The 22,913-nt window shown below is 43.0% G+C and overlaps 2 protein-coding genes across 2 annotated transcripts in view; one reads left to right on the forward strand and one right to left on the reverse strand.

Annotated features, from left to right (window-relative positions):
* The window catches only part of LOC119658527 (carboxypeptidase B-like), a 29,988-nt gene extending 21,625 nt beyond the window's left edge, over positions 1–8,363 (forward strand). The window contains exons 5-6 of the mRNA XM_038066005.1: positions 7,619–7,997; positions 8,058–8,363. Of these exons, the coding sequence (XP_037921933.1) occupies positions 7,619–7,997; positions 8,058–8,300 (622 nt within the window). The 3' untranslated portion in view covers positions 8,301–8,363. The remainder of the gene's footprint in view (positions 1–7,618; positions 7,998–8,057) is intronic.
* The window catches only part of LOC119658524 (centrosomal protein of 162 kDa), a 352,018-nt gene that overhangs the window by 99,982 nt on the left and 229,123 nt on the right, over positions 1–22,913 (reverse strand). The gene's annotated exons all lie outside the window — the stretch shown is intronic.

Here is a 22,913-nt window from a genome sequence, read left to right on the forward strand (position 1 = left end):
TATGGCGATCAGAAAGAATGTAAATTGAGGAAAGCCATTTCATCTAGGTTGCCATAATATCTGAAGCAATTTCATAAGGCAGTTCTCTATTGGCTGACAGCACTGATCCGAGATATTTAAAACGCTTAGTTCTGGGCAGGTAACTCTCACTAACAATGATAGTGCCTTTTTTATGGGAATCATCATCATCATCAACGGCGCAACAACCGGTATCCGGTCTAGGCCTGCCTTAATAAGGAACTCCAGACATCCTGGTTTTGCGCCGAGGTCCACCAATTCGATATCCCTAAAAGCTGTCTGGCGTCCTGACCTACGCCATCGCTCCATCTTAGGCACGGTCCGCTTCGTCTTCTTTTTCTACCATAGATATTGCCCTTATAGACTTTCCAGGTGGGATCATCATAATCCATACGGATTAAGTGACCCGCCCAGTGTAACCTATTCAGCCGGATTTTATCCACAACCGGATGGTCATGGTATCGCTCATAGATTTCGTCATTGTGTAGACTACGGAATCGTCCATCCTCATGTAGGAGCCAAAAATTCTTCGGAGGATTCTTATCTCGAACGCGGCCAAGAGTTCGCAATTTTTCTTGCTAAGAACCCAAGTTTCCGAAGAATACATGAGGACTGGCAAGATCATAGTCTTGTACAGTAAGAGCTTTGACCCTATGGTGAGACGTTTCGAGCGAAACAGTCTTTGTAAGCTGAAATAGGCTCTGTTGGCTGATAACAACCGGGCGCGGATTTCATCATCGTAGTTGTTATCGGTTGTGATTTTCGACCCTAGATAGGAGAAATTGTTAACGGTCTCAAAGTTGTATTCTCCTATCCTTATTCTTCTTCGTGTTTGACGAGTGCGGTTTGATGTTGTTGGTTGATTCGTCTTCGGTGCTGACGTTGCCACCATATATTTTGGCTTCCCTTCATTGATGTGCAGCCCAAGATCTCGCGTCGCCTGCTCGATCTGGATGAAGGCAGTTTGTACGTCTCGGGTGGTTCTTCCCATGATGTCGATATCGTCAGCATAGGCCAGTAGTTGGGTGGACTTGAAGAGGATCGTACCTCTTGCATTTACCTCAGCATCACGGATCACTTTCTCGAGGGCCAGGTTAAAGAGGACGCATGATAGGGCATCCCCTTGTCGGAGACCCTTGTTGATGTCGAATGGTCTTCAGAGTGATCCTGCTGCTTTTATCTGGTCTCGCACATTGGTCAGGGTCAGCCTAGTCAGTCTTATCATATTTCGTCGGGATACCGAATTCTCTCATGGCCGTGTACAGTTTTATCCTGGCTATGCTATCATAGGCGGCTTTAAAGTCGATGAACAGATGGTGCAACTGTTGTCCATATTCCAAAAGTTTTTCCATCGCTTGCCGCAGAGAGAAAATCTAATCTGTTGCTGATTTGCCTGGAGTGAAGCCTCTTTGGTATGGACCAATGATGTTCTGGGCGTATGGGGCTATCCGGTCTAGCAAGATAGTGGAGAATATCTTATAGATGGTACTCAGCAACGTGATACCTCTATAATTGGTGCACTGTGTGATATCTCCCTTTTTATGTATGAGACAGATAATGCCTCGTTGCCAATCGTCAGGCATTGATTCGCTGCCCCATACCTTGAGCACAAGTTGATGAACCACTTGGTGTAACTGGTCGCTTCCATATTTAACGAATTCGGTTGTAATTCCATCGGCTCTTGGCGACTTATGATTTTTTAGCCCATGAATTGCACGGACTGTTTCTCCTAAACTTGGTGGTGGCAGTATTTGTCCGTCGTCTTCAGTTGGCGGGACCTCCAACTCGCCGATGTTCTGGTTGTTCAATAGCTCATCAAAGTACTCAACCCATCGCTCTAATATGCCCATTCTGTCGGAAATCAGATTTCCCTCTTTGTCTCGGCAGGATGAGCATCGAGGTGTATAAAGCTTCATCCTGCTGACTTGTTGGTAAAACTTGCCCGCCTGGTGCGGTTGCTCCCTGTACTTTTCTAGTTCACAGATTTGTTGGTTCTCCCAGGCTTCCTTTTTGCATCTGTGAAGTCGCTTCTCCGCTTGACGGAGTTCGTGATAAGTCTCTGCGCGTGCCCGTGTTCTTTGAGAATGCAACATTACTCGGTATGCAGCATTCTTCCGTTCCGTTGCTAGCTTACATTCATCGTCAAACCAGCCGTTCCGACTCCTTTTGCGGCTGGGGCCAAGTATGTTTGTGGCCGTATCCATGATCACGTTCTTCAGGTGATTGTGAAGATCTTTTGTTGATGGTCCAGGTCCTCCGTTGACTGCGGTTATTGCGTCATCCATTTCCCTCTTATAGGTGCCGCGGAGGGTTGTGTTGTGGATGGCTTCAGTGTTCACTCTCACCTGATTGTCAGAGGGGATTCTGGGTGGTATTGTTATTCGAGCTCGAAGCACCATGCCAACGAGATAGTGATCCGAGTCTATATTGGCCCCCCTATATGTTCTGACATTCATCAAGGCTGAGAGGTGGCGGCGTTCGATCAACACGTGGTCAATTTGGTTGAAAGTGGTCCCGTCTGGAGAGACCCACGTATGTTTGTGGACTGCTTTCCGCGCAAACCAGGTACTTCCAATAACCATCTCGTGTGACCCTGCTAATTGAATAGTCCGCAGTCCGTTATCATTTGTTTTTTCGTGTAAGCTATGGGAGTCAACGTATCGCCTGAATACTGACTCCTTCCCTACTTGGCTGTTAAAGTCCCCAAGTATGATTTTGATATCATATCTGGGACGACAAAAATTCTATTCTATTCAGATCCAATTTAAGAAGCGATAATTTCATTTTTGATTAAGTTATTCGCGATCTGCTTTGCTACGAAAACATTATCGGCATAAAGCAGTTTATAGGGTGCTGGACGTTGAGTGTCTCGTGTGACAGTGTCCATAACAGGAATGGTAAAGGGGCTTCCTTGATGGACAACGGCAAGTGGTTTCGATATGCCCGCCACACTTCAAACTTTAATTTTCGGATTTTGGTAGAACAATTGAGTTCTTCTGGCACTAAAGGTCGTCGTAGAGCATACCAGATGAGTTCGTGTGGCACATTATCAAATGCCTTCTGTGGATCCAGAAATGCGATGTAGAGAGGGCGATGCTTCTCACGATGTTTTTCCATGAGTAAGCGAGCCGCGTGTGCTGCATTACTAGTTCGACAGTTCTTCCCAAACCCAGCTTGCTTCACGATTATTCAAACAGTGTCGCGAATACTGTCCTTAAGTATTTTTGGTACAAAAAGGATGGGTTTGATTTAACAAAATCTGTGATATTGAATCGGTTAAGGAACTAGGATTTTCTGCAATAAGATCCATAATTCCCCATCAGAGCTAAGAATTAAGAAATTTGATAGCTTATGCGGGATAAGGTGGTCTTCAACGTCCCTTTAAATATCGGGTATGTTCGACGTATATACACTACGAGTTATGTATAAATAAAACCGTATATGTTACTTGAAAGATCAACAAAACCTTTCTTACCTGAAGTGCTGAGCTTCCAGTTTCCTGAAGTGCTACGCTTCCGGTTTCTGGACTTGTTTGTGGGATTACTATTAGCTATTTGATTCCCTCATTTCAGTTGGTTTCATTACGACGAATATTAGGTGTGTTTGTGTTTGAAATTAACCTAACAATCTGCACTTCAAATATGTGAGCGGTGATTAGAGACTGGCGGGTATTAGATGAAATCTCACTTCAGACCACCGTTATTTCCTAAGGGACTAACGACTCCTTTGGCGATAGAGGCTCAATCGGAAACTTCCAATCGCATACTTTTATAGTGCTTTGAAGAGGATTGGCCTGCTACCTAAGGCAAACACGATAAAATGCTTCCCTGGTGGAACTGAGAACTGCAAAAACTCGGAAAATCAACCAAACGACTTCTGAATCGTACTTGTAAAAGCAACAAGAACAAGGACTGATTAAACTCCAAGAACTCCCAGTGCGAAGATAAGATGCTCAAAAGAAGTTCAAAGAGAGATTTTACTGTTAGCAAATAGAAGGTGAAAGAGAAACTTCAAAGTCGCCCAGGCTCCTTAAAAGGGATGAGTCGGCCGCAACGAACTCTCTCAGAAAACAGGCTCATATTTTCACAAATTCTGAGTCGGGGTGAACTCTATTGAAAATACACTATCCAGGAGAGCAGGTGATAGAAGCGAGAGAGAGAGACTATTAACAATTTCTTCAAGTTTTGCAACAAGAAAGTGTTGCAAAAGAATCTGGAACACTGCGGGAGCGATGGCTATCAGTAAAATAGCAACAATTGCTATACTATCCTTTGAAGATTTCAAAGCACCTAGGATGGATGGAATCTATCCAGTGATGTTAGCGGCATAGAACACCTAGAGCGCTTCTGGGATATATTTTTCTAGCATGTTTTGGTCCTACCTCTTAGCAGAAGGTTAAGGTTGTCGTCATCACAAAAGCTATAAAAGATAACTATTGAAACACAAGGAACTTCAGGCAAATCAGTTTAACATCATTCTCGTTGAAATGTCTCGAGTCACTGATTGAGTATCACATTCTGAGAACGCGCTAAGATTGCACCCGTTAAATGAAAACTAGCATATTTACCAGCGAGGATAGCCAACTTTGAAAGGCGAGTACGATGGAGGATTCATTGTCATTGAAGGAACTTTTGACGGTGGGCCTTTCCAAAATCTTTGCGATACCGCCAATAAGCGTGGTATCGATACTTAAGTTAAGTGGATATGCTATGGTAACACAAAAATTGCTTTGTGCTGAAGTGGGTTAGTTACATGATAACGGAAGTAACAAAGAGCTTTCCAAAAGAAAGTGTCTTATCACCACTTCTGTGAAGTATGTGAACTACAAAACCTACCAATGCCCAAGAAAAGGGGACAAATCCATTGCAAGTGATGCCATCCAATGAAATCCATTATACCAGAACGACCGCCAAGTGGGTCTCCCTAGAACTACGTGCTGCAGAACAGTGGAAGAGCAGTGCAAACTTCTTGGAAAATCGCAGAGTGCAATTGAAGTACATCGCCGGGGATCAACAACTGACTATGCCCCACATAAGGTATTATGGTATTTGCCGATACCAAATGCAAACAAGATCTTAATCTTCAAAAGTTTTAAGCGATTATCTTCAGGTAGGAGAGAATGGGAATGCCACCAATGTCAAGAACTTGCTTGCTAGCCCGAATGTAGGTTCCGACGTACTTAACGTGTCCCGAAGAGAGAAGAAAATCAATTACAAGGAGACTCTCCAATGCAATAGATAAAAGCAGGTTCTGGGGGGCTTGGTTATAAGCTGGGTAACCAAAAAATCGAGACTCTGTAGAAAACCTGTTAACACAATTATTCCTTACACATCGCTTTCGAATTGGATTGCCCACTTTTTACGATCAAAAAAGAAAAAAAGCCGTCTTCTTATGAAAAATAAAAAGACGACAGGATCCGAAAGTAATCTGGTAAAGGAAGGCCGGACTTGCTTGATGCATTCAACGGTTACCTGGAGAAGTATATTTTTCCTCGGCGCTAGAAGGTGACCAAGCTACATAGTGTTGATTAGCAAAGACAGTGGTGACTTTGAATTTCGGCGTGATCGGTATGACGATTATAGAATCAAAGCCAACGACCGCGTATCTTAAATTGACGTTTCACTCGAAAATCATTTTTTCAAGCAAATCAAAGCAGCGGCAGGCAAGGTTACAGGAAGAGATATGGCGTTATTTCAGCTAATGGAAAATGTTTGGTGACCTGCTTCTATCAGAAGATGCGTTCGTATTAACGCGAAGCAGTCCATTTTGTTCTACGGCGTGCAGGTATGGGCTGATGCTCTTAGCAACAAAAGGGTATCATAAGCGCCTTGTGCAACTGTAGAGAGTCTCCCGTTTTTAAAAGGGATTCACTGACTTGTAGGCTGCCTAAGGTAGGAAGCAGGAGGGCTAGCCGGAAATAATGTGTTAAATGGTTCCAGGCTAGTTCTCTGATGACGGACAAATGTTTAGTTGGTAGTCTCACGGGTTACCGTTGCGGGGGTCCAACACTGAACCCTACCCACAAAGGATGTATTTAACAAAGCTGAATTTTTTCTCCCAACACTGTTTCACATATTTGAGGTTGGACACCCCAAATTAATTAAATTTATTTCAGTGCCGATGATTCCTTCCCTTGTTACTATTAGATTGTTGCAAATGAAATGGCCGTTTTTGTACTAAAATCTGAAACGACTGTAAAGCTTACAAAAATTTATTTAATTAATCAAAATAGATGCCAGTCGATTCAAAGTACTTCCCCCAGCGAAATTCAAGAGCATCTATGCCAGTTTCGTAGAAGTCCAAGTATCGGGTGTCGATAAATTCGTCGAAGGCAATTTTGACAGCCCCTTCGTTCCTAAATTGTGTTTCCGTCACAAAATGACCCAAATGCTTAAAAAAGTGGTAGTCGAAAGGTCCGGTAAATATGGTTGATGAGGCAGAGTCTCATATTGAAATTCGTTCAACTTTTGAACCGTTGTTCTGGAAACATGAGGTCGTGCATTGTCGTGAAGGAGTATCACACCATTTCTGTTGGCCAATCTCGGCCGTTGAATACTCAATTTTTGGTGCATTTTCTCGAGTTGAGCACAATATTTCTGTGCATTTATCGTTTTTCCAGGTGCCAAAAAAGAATAGTGGATAACTCCAGTTGAAGACCACCAAACAGTCACCAATAACTTCTTCGGATGGAGGCTCGGTTTCGACATATGCTTCAGTGGCTCATCAGCATCTAGCCATTGTGCTGATTGGCGACGATTGTCGTATAATATCCACCTTTTATCACATGTCACTATTCTTTGCAAAAAGAGATCGGTTCTGTTGCGGGTGAGTAGAGAACTGCAGATTTCCATTCGAAGCGCCATGTTTTGCTCCGTAAGGGCATGCGAAACCCATTTGTCGAGCTTTTTCACCTTTCCATGTTGTTGCAAGTGCCGGCAAACTGTCGAATAGTGTACGCCCAGTTTATCTGCAATGTCCCTCACAGACTGACGTGTATCGGATTCGACTAGCAAACGCAACTCGTCGTTGTCAATCGATGGTCCTGGATGTTCACGTGGCTCACTTTGAAGGTTTACGTCGCCTGATCGGAGTTTTTCGAACCAGCGCCGCGGGGTTCGTTCGGTTACCGTATCAGCTCCAAATGCGCTGTTAATGTTCTTTTCCATCCTTTTTTCCTTTTTATTCACTGTTATCACAACGATGGTTAAAACTAAAATAACTCCTTGATTAAATGTAGGAGTATTTATACTTCATTATTCAACACCAACAGCGCCAACTGGTTGTGGGTTGATACACCAAAATCGCAACTAACTTCACTTTTTGCCGAAACGGCCATTTCATATGCAACAACCTAATAGTTCCCCATTTCTTCATCAACTGCCAAAAGGCAATCTAGAGTTTTAATTTTTCCTTCCATCATACATCATAGAAAACCGAAAGTATTCCGTAAATCCTACCCTGCAATTGGTTTTCACTCATCATTTGCCAGAAATTCGTTATCACGAAAGTCTTCCATCAATTTAAAAACAACATCAATCTAAATGCACGACTTTGTAACAAATAAAAAACCTTAACCCTTGTTTCCTCATTTATTTTTCAGGCACATTTTACCAGTTTTAAACCCCGATGGCTATGATTATTCTCAAAAATTCAACCGTTTATGGCGTAAAAATCGTAGTCGCAATCCAGGCAGCAACTGTCGCGGTGTAGACTTGAATCGAAATTACGGTTACATGTGGGGTGGTGAAGGCACTTCGTCGAATCCTTGCAGTGAGGTTTATCGAGGAAAGGGAGCATTTTCCGAGCCGGAAACTGCCGCCGTTCAAAACTTTATAACTTCCCAACGAAAGGGTGACTATTTCAAAGCATTCCTCACATTCCACAGCTATGGGCAGTACATATTGTATCCATGGGGCTATAGTAAAGCCATCACTCCAGACAACAATGACATGAAGCTAGCTGGGACGCAAGCTGCGACGGTATGACTTACTGAGAGTTGCTTATTAATAAAGAGGCGTAATAAGTTTTAATAATTTCAGGCAATAAGAAACGGATCGGGAGCTACATATCAAGTTGGTCCTGCGGCAATTCTGTTATATCCAGCTGCAGGAGGTTCTGACGATTGGGCTAAGGGTACTATGGGTATCAAATACAGCTTCACAGTGGAGTTGCGTGATACAGGCAGATACGGCTTTATTTTGCCAGCATCATATATTGAACAGAGTGGTCAAGAAGCATTTAATTTCGTCGATGCAATGGCTAGGTCAGTTACAATATTGTAATTTTATAATTTTTTTCGCAATCAATTATCGATAATAAAAGTTCCAAAATTTTAATTCTAATAAGCGTTTGTGTTTACGAATCTCAAAGAGAAATATTCTTAGCGGAATTTGAGCTACGTCTAGCCTCTTCAACTGTATCAGCAAAGAAGCACCCTGTATGTCTCTTACTCACTGCTTTATGAAGTATAGCACATCTACAGTCTCTTTGTTGTTTTCTCTATTCTTTTTTTGTATAAATACAGTGATGCTATTCTTTAGTTTTATTGAGATTTAGTGATTAGCTGACAGCAGCCGGACAAACACAAAGAGAAACACAATAACCCAGAGCAACAAGACTAAAAGGCTAAAGTTGTACCCGCTTAAGGGAGTCATCCCGTGTGACGACCGTTTTTTTTGGCTTTTTTTTGGAAATTTTTTTGTGAAGAACTGGAGAAAGATACAAATACGAATTTTTCACCATAGATTCATTAATATCTTGAGCGTGCATAGTAATTTCTCCAGCCCTATCGCATAGTTCGTTATTGAAATACATGGCAATTTATACACCCATCTCCAAAAAAAAGGTGTTTTTCTGCTGCCACGCTGTGATCATCTTAAAGAAAAAACGTAAACGGCATTTTAACGTACAGACTTAACTAAAGTTCGCAAACTAGGGTTATTAAAAAGTATTAAAAACTAAATTTTTGGTGCCTTGTTAAACTTTTTTTATGAATTTTGGCGTTTTTTTACGGCTTCTTCAATGAATAAAAAAAAACTACTAATTGAATCGGAATTATCCTAGTTTGCGGACCGTAGAAATATATTCTGAATAAGTTGTGAAAATTTCAAAGAATTTCGTTGGATAGATTTTGGGCTTTGTTGGCAGCCGATTTTCAACATGCAGTTTCCAGGAAAAACGCATTTAAAAAGTAGAATGCGATTTTTAGCCATAAAACCTAATAATAATAATAATAACTCCGCCCAAGTCGGTCCCAAGCCCGGTTGTGAAAGGAGGAGGGATGGATAGCTTCAGTCTGAATGGCTGTAGGCCACCGCATCGTCTCAGGGGGTTGGTGAGGAAAGTGCAGGAACTTTGCAGTCTTGCAGATTACTCACTAAGGAAACTGGCAGCTAGGGATAAAATGCACTACCAAAAATGAGAAGAAGGAGAAATTTAAGGTCCGGTACGGATAACCGGCGGGAGTCGTCTGACTTGGTGACTGGGTCGGGCTCTCGTAATGGACAGCACGGCGTCGAAACCGCTAGTCGTGGGGCGGTTCGACGTCTAGGAGCCACGACGACCAGGAGCACAGTTCCGCCTGCTGCAGCTGTTTCGCCACAATCTGTGGCGACCACTTCAGCAGGTTCGCGTAGGAAGCGGATGAAATGGACTGAAGAAATGAACCTCTTCATCATCCGCTCCTGCTACGAAATAACGGCGGCGGGTACAACATCTTACCGCCCGTTGTTGCACCAGAGATTCGTCGAGCGTTTCCCGCAATTCGCGCACGTGACGGTGCAGCGAGTCGCAGACCAGTACCGCTTTATTACTGGCAGCGACACAATACCGGCCACCATCAGGGAACGTGTTCGACTTGAAGTCATCAGGGAAACTGGTGACCGAGAGTCGATGGAGGCAGAGGCGGCGGCATCAACAACACCACGCCGCACTGCAGGCAACAGGTTCAGTACTCGCCGAAGCACTCTTCTCCACCGTCCAGCTGAGGTTTCCGCTGAGGTTCGGGACGAATTCCAAAGAGCGTGTATAGAATTCTCGGATATGGATCCTTTGCATAGACCAGGTATTCCCAGGCTCTATGCATCTCCAGCAACTCCGGGAATTCTATCTTAAATCAATGATGAGACTGCACCTCGACTGTGTGCTGATATGTCGCTGCTGCAACTACAATCACTTGTGTATTGTGGTGCAGTTGCGGCTATCAGATTGCACGGTCAGAAGATTCGCTTTCGCGTTATTGGTTTGAGTGACAAAAGAGATCCACCATGGAAAATTCGTCTGGAACTGGACTCACTAAGGCAGGACATTGCTAGACTGATTCAGATCAGCACTGGCAATGCCAGTCGATGAGTGAGAAACAAAGTGCAGAGGGTTTACCGGAACTATGCTATCCCCTGTGAGACACCCGTTGTTGAAATTCTGGACACACTAAAACAGAAACTTTCTGTCATATGCAGTCGGTTACAACGGTATTGCGAAAGTTATTCCAGACGTGTCCAGAATGCAACATACGCGAGGAACCAGCGGAGCTTTTTCAGATCTCTCAACGAATCCCAACGGAGCGCCCAGACAATAAATCTCGGTGACGGAAGCGAAAGAGTATTGGAGTGGACTTTAGGGGTTACCTGCCCAGCATGCTGAGCATGCTGAGTGGATCACCGCCGAAGGCACCCGCCATGCCGATACACCTGGCATGAATTTTGCCGAAGAGGAAGTTCGACGAGCCATAAACAACTCGAAGAACTGGAGGGGCCCAGGTCTGGATCGGGTGCAGAATTTCTGGTATAAGAAATTTACCAGCGTACACAGTCGGTTGGCACGCAGTATAAATGAGGTCATGAGTCGGCCGGTGGAATTTCCACCCTTCCTCACTGCGGGAATTACCTACCTTATCCTTAAGAAGGACACGGTGCAGGACCCCGCAGACACAAGACCGATCACTTGCTTACCAACCCTCTATAAATTCATCACGTCCATTATTAGTGGAAGGATCAATGCGCACCTCGAGACCAACAACATTCTGTCCGAGGAGCAGAAGGGCTGCCGAGTTGGGTCAAGGGGTTGCAAAGAGCAACTCATTATCGACTCGGTAGTTGTAGGACAAGCAACTAGAGGCCAAAGAAACCACTTCAGTTGCTATATCGATTATGCCAAGGCTTTCGACAGCGTTGCGCATACCTGGCTAATCGATATCCTACATCTGTATCGCATGGATCCGAAACTAATAAAGTTTTTGGCGACAGTCATGGAAGGGTGGCATACCACCTTATCAGTCCGTACATCTGAGGGTGCTAATACCTCAGAGCCCATCCGTATACGGAGGAGCATCTTCCAGGGGAATTCGTTGAGTCCCCTTTGGTTTTGCACGGCACTGAACCCCCTTTCATGGCTACTGAATGATGCTAGAGGGCATGGTTTTGCAATAAAGTATGGCTTACGTGCTAAGTGCGAACAGACACACTTGATGTACTTAGATGACATCAAGCTGTATGCTAGTACTGACAACCATCTTAGAAGTCTGTTGCGAATAATAGACATGTTCAGCCGTGATATTCGGATGGAGTTTCGATTAGACGAATGTCGAATCCAAGCCATCCGCAAAGGTCATCACGAGCCGCATGCCGGACATAGCATTGGTGACCTCCACATCGAAGCTATGACCGAGACAGACTTCTACAAGTACCTAGGAATTCTGCAAGGAACCCATGCTCGAGTTGGTGATCTGAAAGAAGCTCTGCTGTCCGAATTCCTGCGACGTGTAAAGCTGCTGCTGAAATCGCATCTCTCGGGGAAGAATAAAATAAGCGCGTTGAATGTATTCGCCATCCCTTCACTGGCTTATGCATTCGGAATATTGCCGTGGACGAAGACCGATCTGGAAAACGTTCAGCGGCGGATACGGACAACTACGTCCAAATTCCGAATGCATCACCCTAAGTCTGCCGTGGAGCGGATGAACCTGAATCGTGACATCGGAGGTAGGGGCGTGGTTGACGTGGCGGCACAACATCATCGCCAAGTCGACTCGCTGCGCGCTTATTTTTACAGCAAAGAGCAGGCGAGTCCCTTGCATGCGGCTGTCTGTAAGGCAGACTGTGGACTGACTCCACTTAACTTGAAGGATCGATCCTTCAATCCTCTGAGTGGGGTGAAGTCGGACCAAGAGCGGATCGATGAATGGAAGTCGAAGGCAATGCACGGTAAACACGTGAATTGTCTTTGGCAGCCATTTGTCGATTTGCATTTGTCGAACAGATGGCTGTGTGCTGGGGAGCTCTTTGCTGAGACGGAAGGGTTCATGTGTGCCATTCAGGATGGCGTGGTCGCCACCCGAGCTTATAAAAAGCTCATCATGAAAGAACGGGTGAAGAACGACCAGTGCAGAATGTGTGGTTCGGCGTTAGAGACGTTGGACCATCTCATTTCTGGCTGTACTGTTATGGCACCGGTGCAATACATCACCAGGCATAATGCTGTATGTAAGGTTATCCATCAAAACCTTGCATACAAGCATGGGCTGATCATGGGGACATGTCCGGTTTACCGATATGAGCCGCAAGCAGTACTTGATAGTTCTGCTTACAGCATGTATTGGGACCGGCAAGTTCTGACTGATCGCCACACTCTACACAACAAGCCTGACGTACTGTTAGTTGACAAGGCGGGTCGCTCCGCGTATATTATTGATGTTGCTATCCCCCATAATAGCAACATTGAACGGAAATACGTGGAGAAGAAGGTGAACTATGAGCCATTGGCTCGGGAAATCAAAGAAATTTAGCGTCTCGAGCGGGTGGTTGTAGTTCCCATAATATTGTCAGCTACAGGTATTGTACCTAAATCCCTGACGGCTTCCCTTGATGTCCTGGGACTTTCGCACAGTCTGGTTCAAACCATGCAGAAGTACACCATTCTGCATACGTGCTCGATGTTGCGGGGAGTACTCGACGGATTCTCCCACTGACCTACCACCGGCCACCACCACCAGTGCCCCTTTAGTTTTTAAGTAGGTAGGATCGTCCGAGCCTAAATGCTTGGCACTTTGTGTTAGTATTAGGTAAAATCCGGCATCTGCCGAGACTGTGATAACTCGGAAAATAATAATAATAATCGTTGGCGCAACAATCCATATTGGATCAGGGCCTTGAAGTGTGTTAGAGCACTTCATTCAAGACCGTAACGGTACACTACAGAACACTGTAGGAGGCAATGTGGTCAGCATTGCGCTCGCCCGAGATTATTACCCTGATTTGACTCAGGTACTCATTCATAGCTGGGTCGACTGGTATCCGACGTCAAGTCACGATACAAATCCCACTGCCACCAGCGAGATTTGAACCGCGGCCCTCCGTATGACAACCCAGTGCTCTAACAACTGAGCTATCCGGACCTAAACTGACCATTAATCTGCTATACCTAGTCCATAAACCCTAGGTTTCTTGAAGAAACAAATGTACGGTCTTGATTTCAATTCTTGTCTTTTTAGCGAAGTCATTCGGTCCGATAAATACGAGCTTTATTATGGCGATCGACATAAATCTAGCATGTGACTTATCACCTGTTTAATACTATAATTTCCGAACGACTCCGAATATAAAAAAATCACTTTGCCCATTTATTCTACACTATATCTAGATGAAATTAATGCCAAAAAAAAATCATTTCCGCGGATCCGACACACGGAATGACCCCCTTAACTATGGTGCCGTCACCTTGCTGATCTCGAATTTATTTTATAGTCACCGAGTGTAGTGTATGTTCCTACTCTATCAGGGAGAACTGACTTGAGACATTGCGTTGACTGCGTCAGACAGATTCCCTACAACATTCCATATCTTGATTCAGTGGTTGAAAATTATGCATACGAGCGTAGAAAATTACAATTATTTGCATAGCTAATCTCTAGTCGACTGTACTCTTGCTCAGTTCTTAAGATAGCTAGAGAAACAATTGGAATTGTCATTCGTAACAAGATAAAACTCTGATTTGCCTATTAACTCTACGTGAGAATAACTAATAATAATAATAACTGTTCCCGCAACAATCCATATTGGATCAGGGCTTTGAAGTGTGTTAGAGCACTTCATTCAATATCGTAACGATACACTACAGCATTACAATACCCCGTAGGAGGCAACGTGCGCAACGTTGCACTCCCCACATTACTTTTTTCATAATAGCAGGATTTCTACCAAACTTTCCAGTATGATGCTCTATATTATGGTCCATCCATCCATCCCAGTAGATTCCCATATATAAAAAAAAATGTTATGAATTTGGGCAGATATCGGTCCGGGGGCTACCTTGGGGCCCAAATTTCATGTGGGGCATCACCAAAATATCTATCAAATTTTTCGGAGAATAAATTCTTTCTAACCCAGTCCCCTTGATTTATAAATTGATCATCATCTTTGATTTTTCGCCCATTACTTTTGTTGATGTTTATCTTCAGTTCAACTTGCCTCGTTTCCTTCTTCAAATCCAGAGCCATTCGATCAAGGTCGATAGCTCGACGAGAGAGGAAGCTGATATATATCATCAGCATAGCTGAACTTAGAACAATGCTATTCGGTGTATGTGTGTGGGTTTAAATTTCGAACTATGAGATGCTGAGCTCCTTAAAAACTACTCCGTGACTAGAGCCTCTTTGTCCTACTTTAACGAGATATGGGGGTAGTTGTTTTCAAACAACCCAGTAAATCAACAATAAATGAAGCAAATTTCTTTGGGCACGTTTTTTTTTGCAATAAATGAACCATAAATTGGAAAAATAATTTTGAGCACGTTTTTTTCGCCCTAAAAATTGACGAAAATGGTAATAGTGAAAGTGGTTTTTCAAAAATTGAAATTAAGCATCTCATTCTATATAAGATATCCTACAGGTAGTCAAAGGGTAGTATAGGTCCCAGGCCGGGGCGGGCGAGTTCAAAATACGGGACAAATTGTACCAACTGGTCCTCCAGGTTGGGGGTTGGGTAGGGCTGACAACCCTAAACGGAAAACAACTTGTCACGAAGCCGCAACAAGCGCCTCGAACTGGACGGATTACACAACGAAGAACCCGGCAACGACAACGAAATGACGATTTGCACATTTTCTCATGGAACGTGTGTTCCCTGTACAGATATGAAGCTGCTGAGCAGCTAACCGATGCCCTGTCCCAATATAGGGCTGATGTAACAGTGTTGCAAGAGATGCGTTGGACAGGGACCGGTTTTCTGGAGAAGAGCCGCTACACCATATATTATAGCGGCCATCCAGTAAACCATGTGCTCGGAGTAGGTTCCTTAGTCAGCCAAAAAATGAAACCTGTCATTATCCGCTTTGAAAACATAAGCCAACGGCTATGCACTCTGCGCTTGCGAGGTAAGTTTAGAAATATAAGCCTCATTAACGTTCACGCCCCTACAGAGGAGACTGCAGAGTCGGAGAAGGATACCTTAGGCAGTAGAACGAACCCTCGAAGCCTGTCCCAGATATGATATCAAAATCATACTTGGGGATTTTAACAGCCAAGACAGCCCTCCGCGACACCTGTAAGAGAGAAATGGATGACGCAATAACTGCAGTCAACAGAGGACCTGGAGATGAAGCATCAACAAAAGATCTTCACAATCACCTGAAGAACGTTGTCATGGATACGACCACAAACATACTTGGCCCAGGAGTCAGAACGGCTGGTTTAACGATGAATGTAAGCTAGCAACGGAACGGAAGAATGCCGCATACCGAGTAATGTTGCATTCTTAAAGAACGCGGTCACGCGCTTAGACTTATCACGAACTCCGTCAAGCGGAGAAGCGACTTCACAGACGGAAAAAGGAAGTCTGGGAGAACCAACAAATCTCTGAACTAGAAAAGTACAGGGAGCAACCGCACCAGGCGCGCAAGTTTTACCAACAAGTCAGGATGAAGCTTTATACACCTCGATACACATCCTGCCGAGACAAAGAGGGAAATCTGATTTCCGACAGAATGGGTATATTGGGGCGATGGATTGAATACTTTGATAAGCTACTGAACAACCAGAACATCAGCGAGTTGGAGGTCCCGCCAACTGAAGACGACGGACAAATACTGCCGCCACCAAGTATAGAAGCAACAGTCCGTGCAATTCATCGGCTAAAAAATCATAAGTCGCCAGGAGCCGATGGAATTATAGTCGAATTCGTTAAATATGGAAGCGACCAGTTACACCAAGTAGTTCATCAACTCGTGCTCAAGGTATGGGGCAGCGAATCAATGCCTAACAATTGGCAACGAGGCATTATCTGTCTCATACATAAAAAGGGAGATATCACACCGTGCAGCAATTATAGAGGTATCACGTTGCTGAGTACCACCTACAAGATATTCTCCGCTATCTTGCTAGACCGGATAGCCCCATACGCCCAGAACAGCATTGGTCCATACCAAAGAGACTTCACTCCAGGCAAATCAGCAACAGATTAGATTTTCTCTTTGCGGCAAGCGATAGAAAAACTGTTGAAATATGGACACCAGTTGCACCATCTATTCATCGACTTTAAAGCCGGCTATGATAGCATGACCAGGGTAAAACTGTACACGGCCATGAGAGAATTCGGTATCCTGACGAAATTGATAAGACTGAGATCGTTGTTAATTTCTCCTATCTAGAGTCGAAAATCACAACCGATAACAGCGACGATGATGAAATCCGCGCACGGTTGTTAGCAGTCAGCAGAGCCTATTTCATCTTGCAAAAACTGTTCCGCTCGAAACGTCTCACCATAGGGTCAAACCTCTTACTGTATTCCTCGGGAAAAAACTCTTGGCCGCGTTCAAGAGAAGAATCCTCCAAAGAATTTTTGGCCCCCTATATGAGGATGGATGATTCCGTAACCTACATAACGACGAAATCTATGAGCGATACCATCACCGTCAGGATGTGGGTAAAATCCGGCTCAATAGGTTACGGTGGGTGGGTCACTTAATCCGTTTGGAAAGACTATAAGGGCAATATCTATGGTAGAAAAAGAGGACGAGGCAGACCCTGCCTAAGATGGAGCGATGGTGTATCGAATTGGTGGGCCTCGGCGCAAAACCGGGATGTCTGAAGTTCCTTATTAAGGCAGGCCTAGACCGGATACCGGTTGTTACGCCGTTGATGATGATAATGATGACGCAAAATTAATAACTTAAATTTAAAATCAAAAACTTTCTGTAGATGCCTCACAAAAAGTCACCACTTTGTCTGAACTGTAAGTTGTTGATCTGCAAATCGGTGCTTAAGCCTGCGTGGACTTGGAAAGCCAACAACCACCAGGAAAACCCCGAAACAAATGCGGACCCTCAGTGAACAGCACAAGTTTCAGCCTGCTCGGTTTCCGCATTGGGAAAATGCGGTAGCTTGATCACGAAAAATGAGAACGAAGACTACGGGATGCCAAGAGCCGGCATCGAACTATAGCGCGCTACAAGTAAAAGGATACAAACTCTCAGCACTTTTGGATGTAGACAATTTCAAAGTATGAACTTTGACCGAGCAGGATGTTAGTGGTAACGGCTATTAGACAACCTCGTTGATGTTTGGCAACCGAACGGATTCATGACAAATTTCTTTTTTGATTTTTAGTGTTTTAATTGATTAGTCCGTGTTTTTGTATTGTTTTGGAATAAAGGGTAAATAGTATATTAAGAGTCTTTCTGTATTTTGTTGTATCAAAGTAATTGAGTGACTACAAACAGACAATAATGTATGCATAATTTTCCACTGCTGTAATGCTATACTTTTGATCAACACTTATTTACGAGAGAATACCATTTACACTTCATCCATTATTTCCGCCTTTATAACCATAAATCTCAACAAAATCAAAGTAATAAATCCCAGCGTTTTCCCAAAGTTTATATAACTGTCAAAAAGTTGTCTGTAAAAAAACGACTTGCTATTTTTATATTTTAGACAAGTCATAAGAAATCAACTTTCGTTGTCTATTCTCTGACTTATTGCCACTTAATGTTGGATCCCATTGGGTACCAAATGATTGCATTGCAAACATCAACTATCTTCGCAAAAGCTTGGGAAAATCTTGTAGAAATATTTTTAAAAGCCTTCACACATAGGCTTTTAGATCACATTCCAAGATTACGCTTCACTTTTCCAGTCTCTAGAGAAACTTCTCACAGCGCGGAAGAAATGGCTTTCGTGTAACCGGTATATATCATTAGATATCAAGTCGCGGCGGAAAAGCCGCAACCAAAACCGATCTTTAAGATCCATCAAAATGCCATTATGATTGATAGCAAAACAATTGACGCCACATAACAAAGGGAGAAGCATCAACACAGAGCCATTTTCAAAGCAAAAAACAAAAAAAATCATCGATAGGAAAGTGCTATTCTAACCAACAAAGTATGAAATTCTATCCGACTAAACGCTTCTTAAGCAAGTCGTATAAATGATAATAAATTTCTCTAGAACACACAGAGGACTGAAGGCTAAAATTAGCAACCATAGAAACGCTTGATGGCACAATTTCCCATTTTTCAACTCGACCTGAAAAGCACGACGAGTGACTATACGATTATATTTGTCAATTCCATGTCCATGGGTTTTCTACGATGATTAGATGTGTCATGACATAATAACCAACAATTTTGGGCCCATTAAAAACTGATTCTGGTTAACTGAGAATCGCATGATCGTTTTGAATAGAAGTTGACACTTGAAACTTTATTTCCTGCTGTCTTGGAAACTCTTTACTGTGTTAATGACCAAAATGCAGACCGGCCAGAAAACGCTGTCTAAGCGTTGTTTTACTATCACAAAATCTCTACGGATTCAAAAGATCGTCTCATGGTTACAAAGCAATCCGATGCATAGCGTAAGGTATCATCAATGGCTTAATTATATCGATCAAATCACCAAAATGAAAAGATATCTGCAGGCGGCGAAATTATATTCAGTATTTTTTTATTGTAGTGAGCCACAAATTCCAACTGTTTATCTGTGAATTACTTTAAAGAAGTTTTCATAAAAAAAGGCCTCTGATTTAGTGAGTTTTGAATTTAAAAATTTTAAAGTTAATTATTAGAGCGGATTCTGTTACTAAGAACAAGATTACAATAGATTACTAAATATAGCCCGAAAATGTCCCCAGATTTTGTTAGCAAGAAAACATATCTATGTTATTGGTTTTTTCCTCTGCTTTTTGGTTGTCATGTCACGCACCGAATTGAATCTAAATAATGTTGTGAGGAAGTGCATATCTAGATATAGGGTGAATGTTGAACAAATGTAATTATCTGTCCGAACCATTCAATTTGCACGATGAAGAAATGATAGGTGTACAAAGAACCGACTATTAAGAACTGTTGGGCTACTTTATTTCGTGTTTCTAGTTCTGTTGTATTTATCTTATCTGTGTGTTTCTCTTTAGAAATAGATTAAGTGCTCTAAGAATGCCGCGCAGACAAGTAGACTGGAAATATCAATAACTATGGCGATCCATTAGAATGTCGAATCGAAAATTATATTTTTACGATAAAAACAAAAGATTTAAGCGAGTAACCTTATTTGGCTGGTATGCTTGTTTGATCTACTCTTTACCAATTTACTGAATAAGAAAATCGTTGAATAAGATACAGGTATATATAAATTAAGAAATATAAAGATATTTTCTAAATCCTCCTCCTGGTTTTGAATAATACTGCACCCGTAGACGTTTGTACGAAGCTTTTGTTGAGTGAGTATACGAACACCCTCATATGTAAGTATAAGAAAAATATGGATTAGGTGAATAAATTAATTTTAAGAATATTTTTCGTAAAATTGAACCTTTATTGTGATAACGCGATTATTGAAAATATTGTCCATCGTTATCCACTACTTTCTCCTATCGCATGAAAAGAGCTCCTCGGTTTTTGATTTTAGGCACGAATCCACCCATTTTATGGTTTTCTGGTAAGAACGAAATTGTTGGTCAGTCAGGCTATATATTATTGATCAGAAAAGGTGTTATTCCGAAAAGCCAATGTCTGGGCTGTAAAGCAGGTGGGAAAGCACACCAGTTTAAGGCTTCCGACGGTTCTTTAACATGAACGAGCATTATCATGTTGAAAAATCATCTTGTCATGTCTCCTAGAATATTCTGGCCGTTTTACCGTCAACGCTCGGCTCAAACTCATCAGCTGTTATTGGTAATACCACTCCGTGGTGGTTTCGTTAGGATGTAGCAGCTCATAGTACATAGTATAGCCATAAGTTCTATCAGTCGATGCGTATAGCGAGAAATGTTAGGTCGCCGAAACTAGTAGCATTGTGCACGGAGAGTACCTAACCATACCCCACTTCCGTCAGACTTTCAGATTCCGAAGGTCAGTAGCGCCTGAACGACTACACGATGAAGTTCGATAACTATGAAAAAAGAATCGCGATTATTACGTTACACCGATGCGGGGATATGCCAAAAAAGATTCAAAAGCTGCCGATTCGTTTTTAGAACATTAGCTCGATACCGCGACACAGCTGATGTGGTTGACAGGCCGCGGGAGGGGCGCCTGCGCTCCGTACGTCGTCTGAATGTCCTGCATGCTGAGTGTGAGCGTGTTCGTCGCAATCCTCTCCGCAAGCAGAAAGGAATGTTGGCGAAAAAGAGCATTTCAACTTGAAGGATGAGTCGTATTTTATGAGAAAATCTCGGTCTCGGTGCGTACCGGAGGTGCGTTAGCCATATGTTAACGCCAAAACTGAAGGAAATGCGACGAACTCGGTGTGCTGCTTTTCTGCAACGCTTTCCCGGTAAAAAATATCGCAAAATCCTATTTACTGATGAAAAAAATTTTATCATCGAGGAAAAATTCAATCAAAATGATCGAATATATGCTCACAATTGTTATGAAGTAAAAGAAAATGATCCACGAGGCCAACGTTATCATCATCCGACTTCTGTCATGGTATGGTAAGGCGTCTAATATAACGGAGTAACTGATATTCATTTCTGCGGCGTCAAAACCAATGCGAAAATGTACGAAAAGATGTTAGAGGATGTAGTCGAGCCATTGAGCGAATCTCTATTCGCTGGAAAGCGGTGGTGCATCCAGTAGGGCTTGATCCTCGCTCACAAAGCCAAGATAATTTAGCAGTAGTTAGCGGCGCATGTTCCTGACTTCATAACCGCGGATGAATGGGCCTCAGGCGGCCCAGATTTGAATCCTCTGAACTACAGTCTTTGGGCTAAGTTATAAGAGACTGCCTGCGATCGAAGTTACACGACGGGCCTATATAGCTGCTAGCGGCGGCCATTTTGAATAATTTTTTCGTTCGAAAGCTCTATGTTTCCCTTTCCTAATGGTGTACTTTTCGATTAATTTGGTTTATTACTTCGTGAGAAATAAAGATTTGTTTGACTAACAGAACGTATGGCTATACTATGTACATGACCCCCTTCTGAACCCGCCAAATGCAAAGCATGAACTTCGATCCGCGAATATTTGGCTTTGCCGACGATGTTGATGATTTTTTTTTCACTTGGTGGTGCCGTAGCGAAAAGCCCTTTCTTTTTGCCGTTGAGCAGCTGTTCACGTGTAAAAAAAGCCGTACCAACTCTTTTGGCTTCTGTTTTGTATGGTAACCAAATTTCCCTCCTTTTGGATCATTCCCAATGCTTTCAAACCAATGGTTGGTTGGACCACTGTTGCTGATTCTGTAAGTTCTTCATCCAATAGGTCTTCCAATTCCGTGTCATGTTTGAAGCAAAAAAGAATGTGTTATTTACATTACGAAGAAATGACATATTGAGATTTGAAGTCTAAAGATGATTGTCCATGAAGTTTGTTACAGTATGACTTGGCTCGATTTAATAACACAAATGCTATCTGTAAAATTCTTAAAATTAATTTATACACCCCAAGGGGCTAACAGGGCAGACTATACTCTGTGCTCCATTCGGGCACCAACTTGTGTAGTGGGATTGCTTGTTGTAGAATAAGAAATAGTTGCAGAATTCGAGCGTCCTAGGAGTATTAATCACTGGGCATCTCTCTTGTTGGGGACCAGATTGCTGAGGAGTGGTAGGTTGTTCGGATCGTCGCGTGCTATAATAGTGGCTTTTACTGTTCAATGCTAATCCTTCTAGCATTCCATTAAGCCTTTTTAAGCCGAAGAGCTTTCCGAGCTATGAGAAGAGAGCAGTTTCGAATCGTATTCCCTGGTCTGTGTCTATTACCGCTAAGACGCCAAAGCGAGAGTCTCGTAAACCGATTAATGATTGTAAGGCATTATTTGTAGCCGTGTGAGTCTCGCAAAAGCCCTACAATTTCGAAATGTAACGTGCTTTGAACTTTAGAATACACCTGCATCATTCTTAACACGCCCAGTAACTTTACACTTGTATCAGGCAATGCATACTTTACCCCATAATTAACATCCTTGTTTAAGGACGGCCAGAAACATCAGTTAGCGGCTAGCTGCTTCGCTATCCGAGTTGGGCGTATCATACGCGTGTGTATGTTACCAGTTGCAACTGGAGAACATCAACAGATCTAATATCTGTTGCATCCATAGGCGGGCAAACGCTCCGGGGATACCGCTTCCACATCACAGGAGGGACACATATCATTTTGCACAATCCTTTTTCTGAACATGCCTTCAGCTGGTGCATTATGGTCAGTCAGAATGCAAGTCTTCCTGCTTTTCGACAGGATAAACTTGCGGTATGCATATTCTGACAGATAAAGTTTGGTGTGTTTAACAGTATTTAGACCCTACCACCTGCCTTTATGGGAATTCCCAGTTTATGAAGATAGCCTTAGCCAATTGTACTGATAATCTAATTTCCGATTCCGGCCCCTGCATACGGGAAATTGAATTCTCTTTTGCAAAGTCATCAGAGATTTGATTTCCCTCGGCGTCACAGCTACCAGGTACCCAA

Source organism: Hermetia illucens, chromosome 5 (genome assembly GCF_905115235.1).
Source record: "Hermetia illucens chromosome 5, iHerIll2.2.curated.20191125, whole genome shotgun sequence".
Lineage (NCBI taxonomy): Eukaryota > Metazoa > Arthropoda > Insecta > Diptera > Stratiomyidae > Hermetia > Hermetia illucens.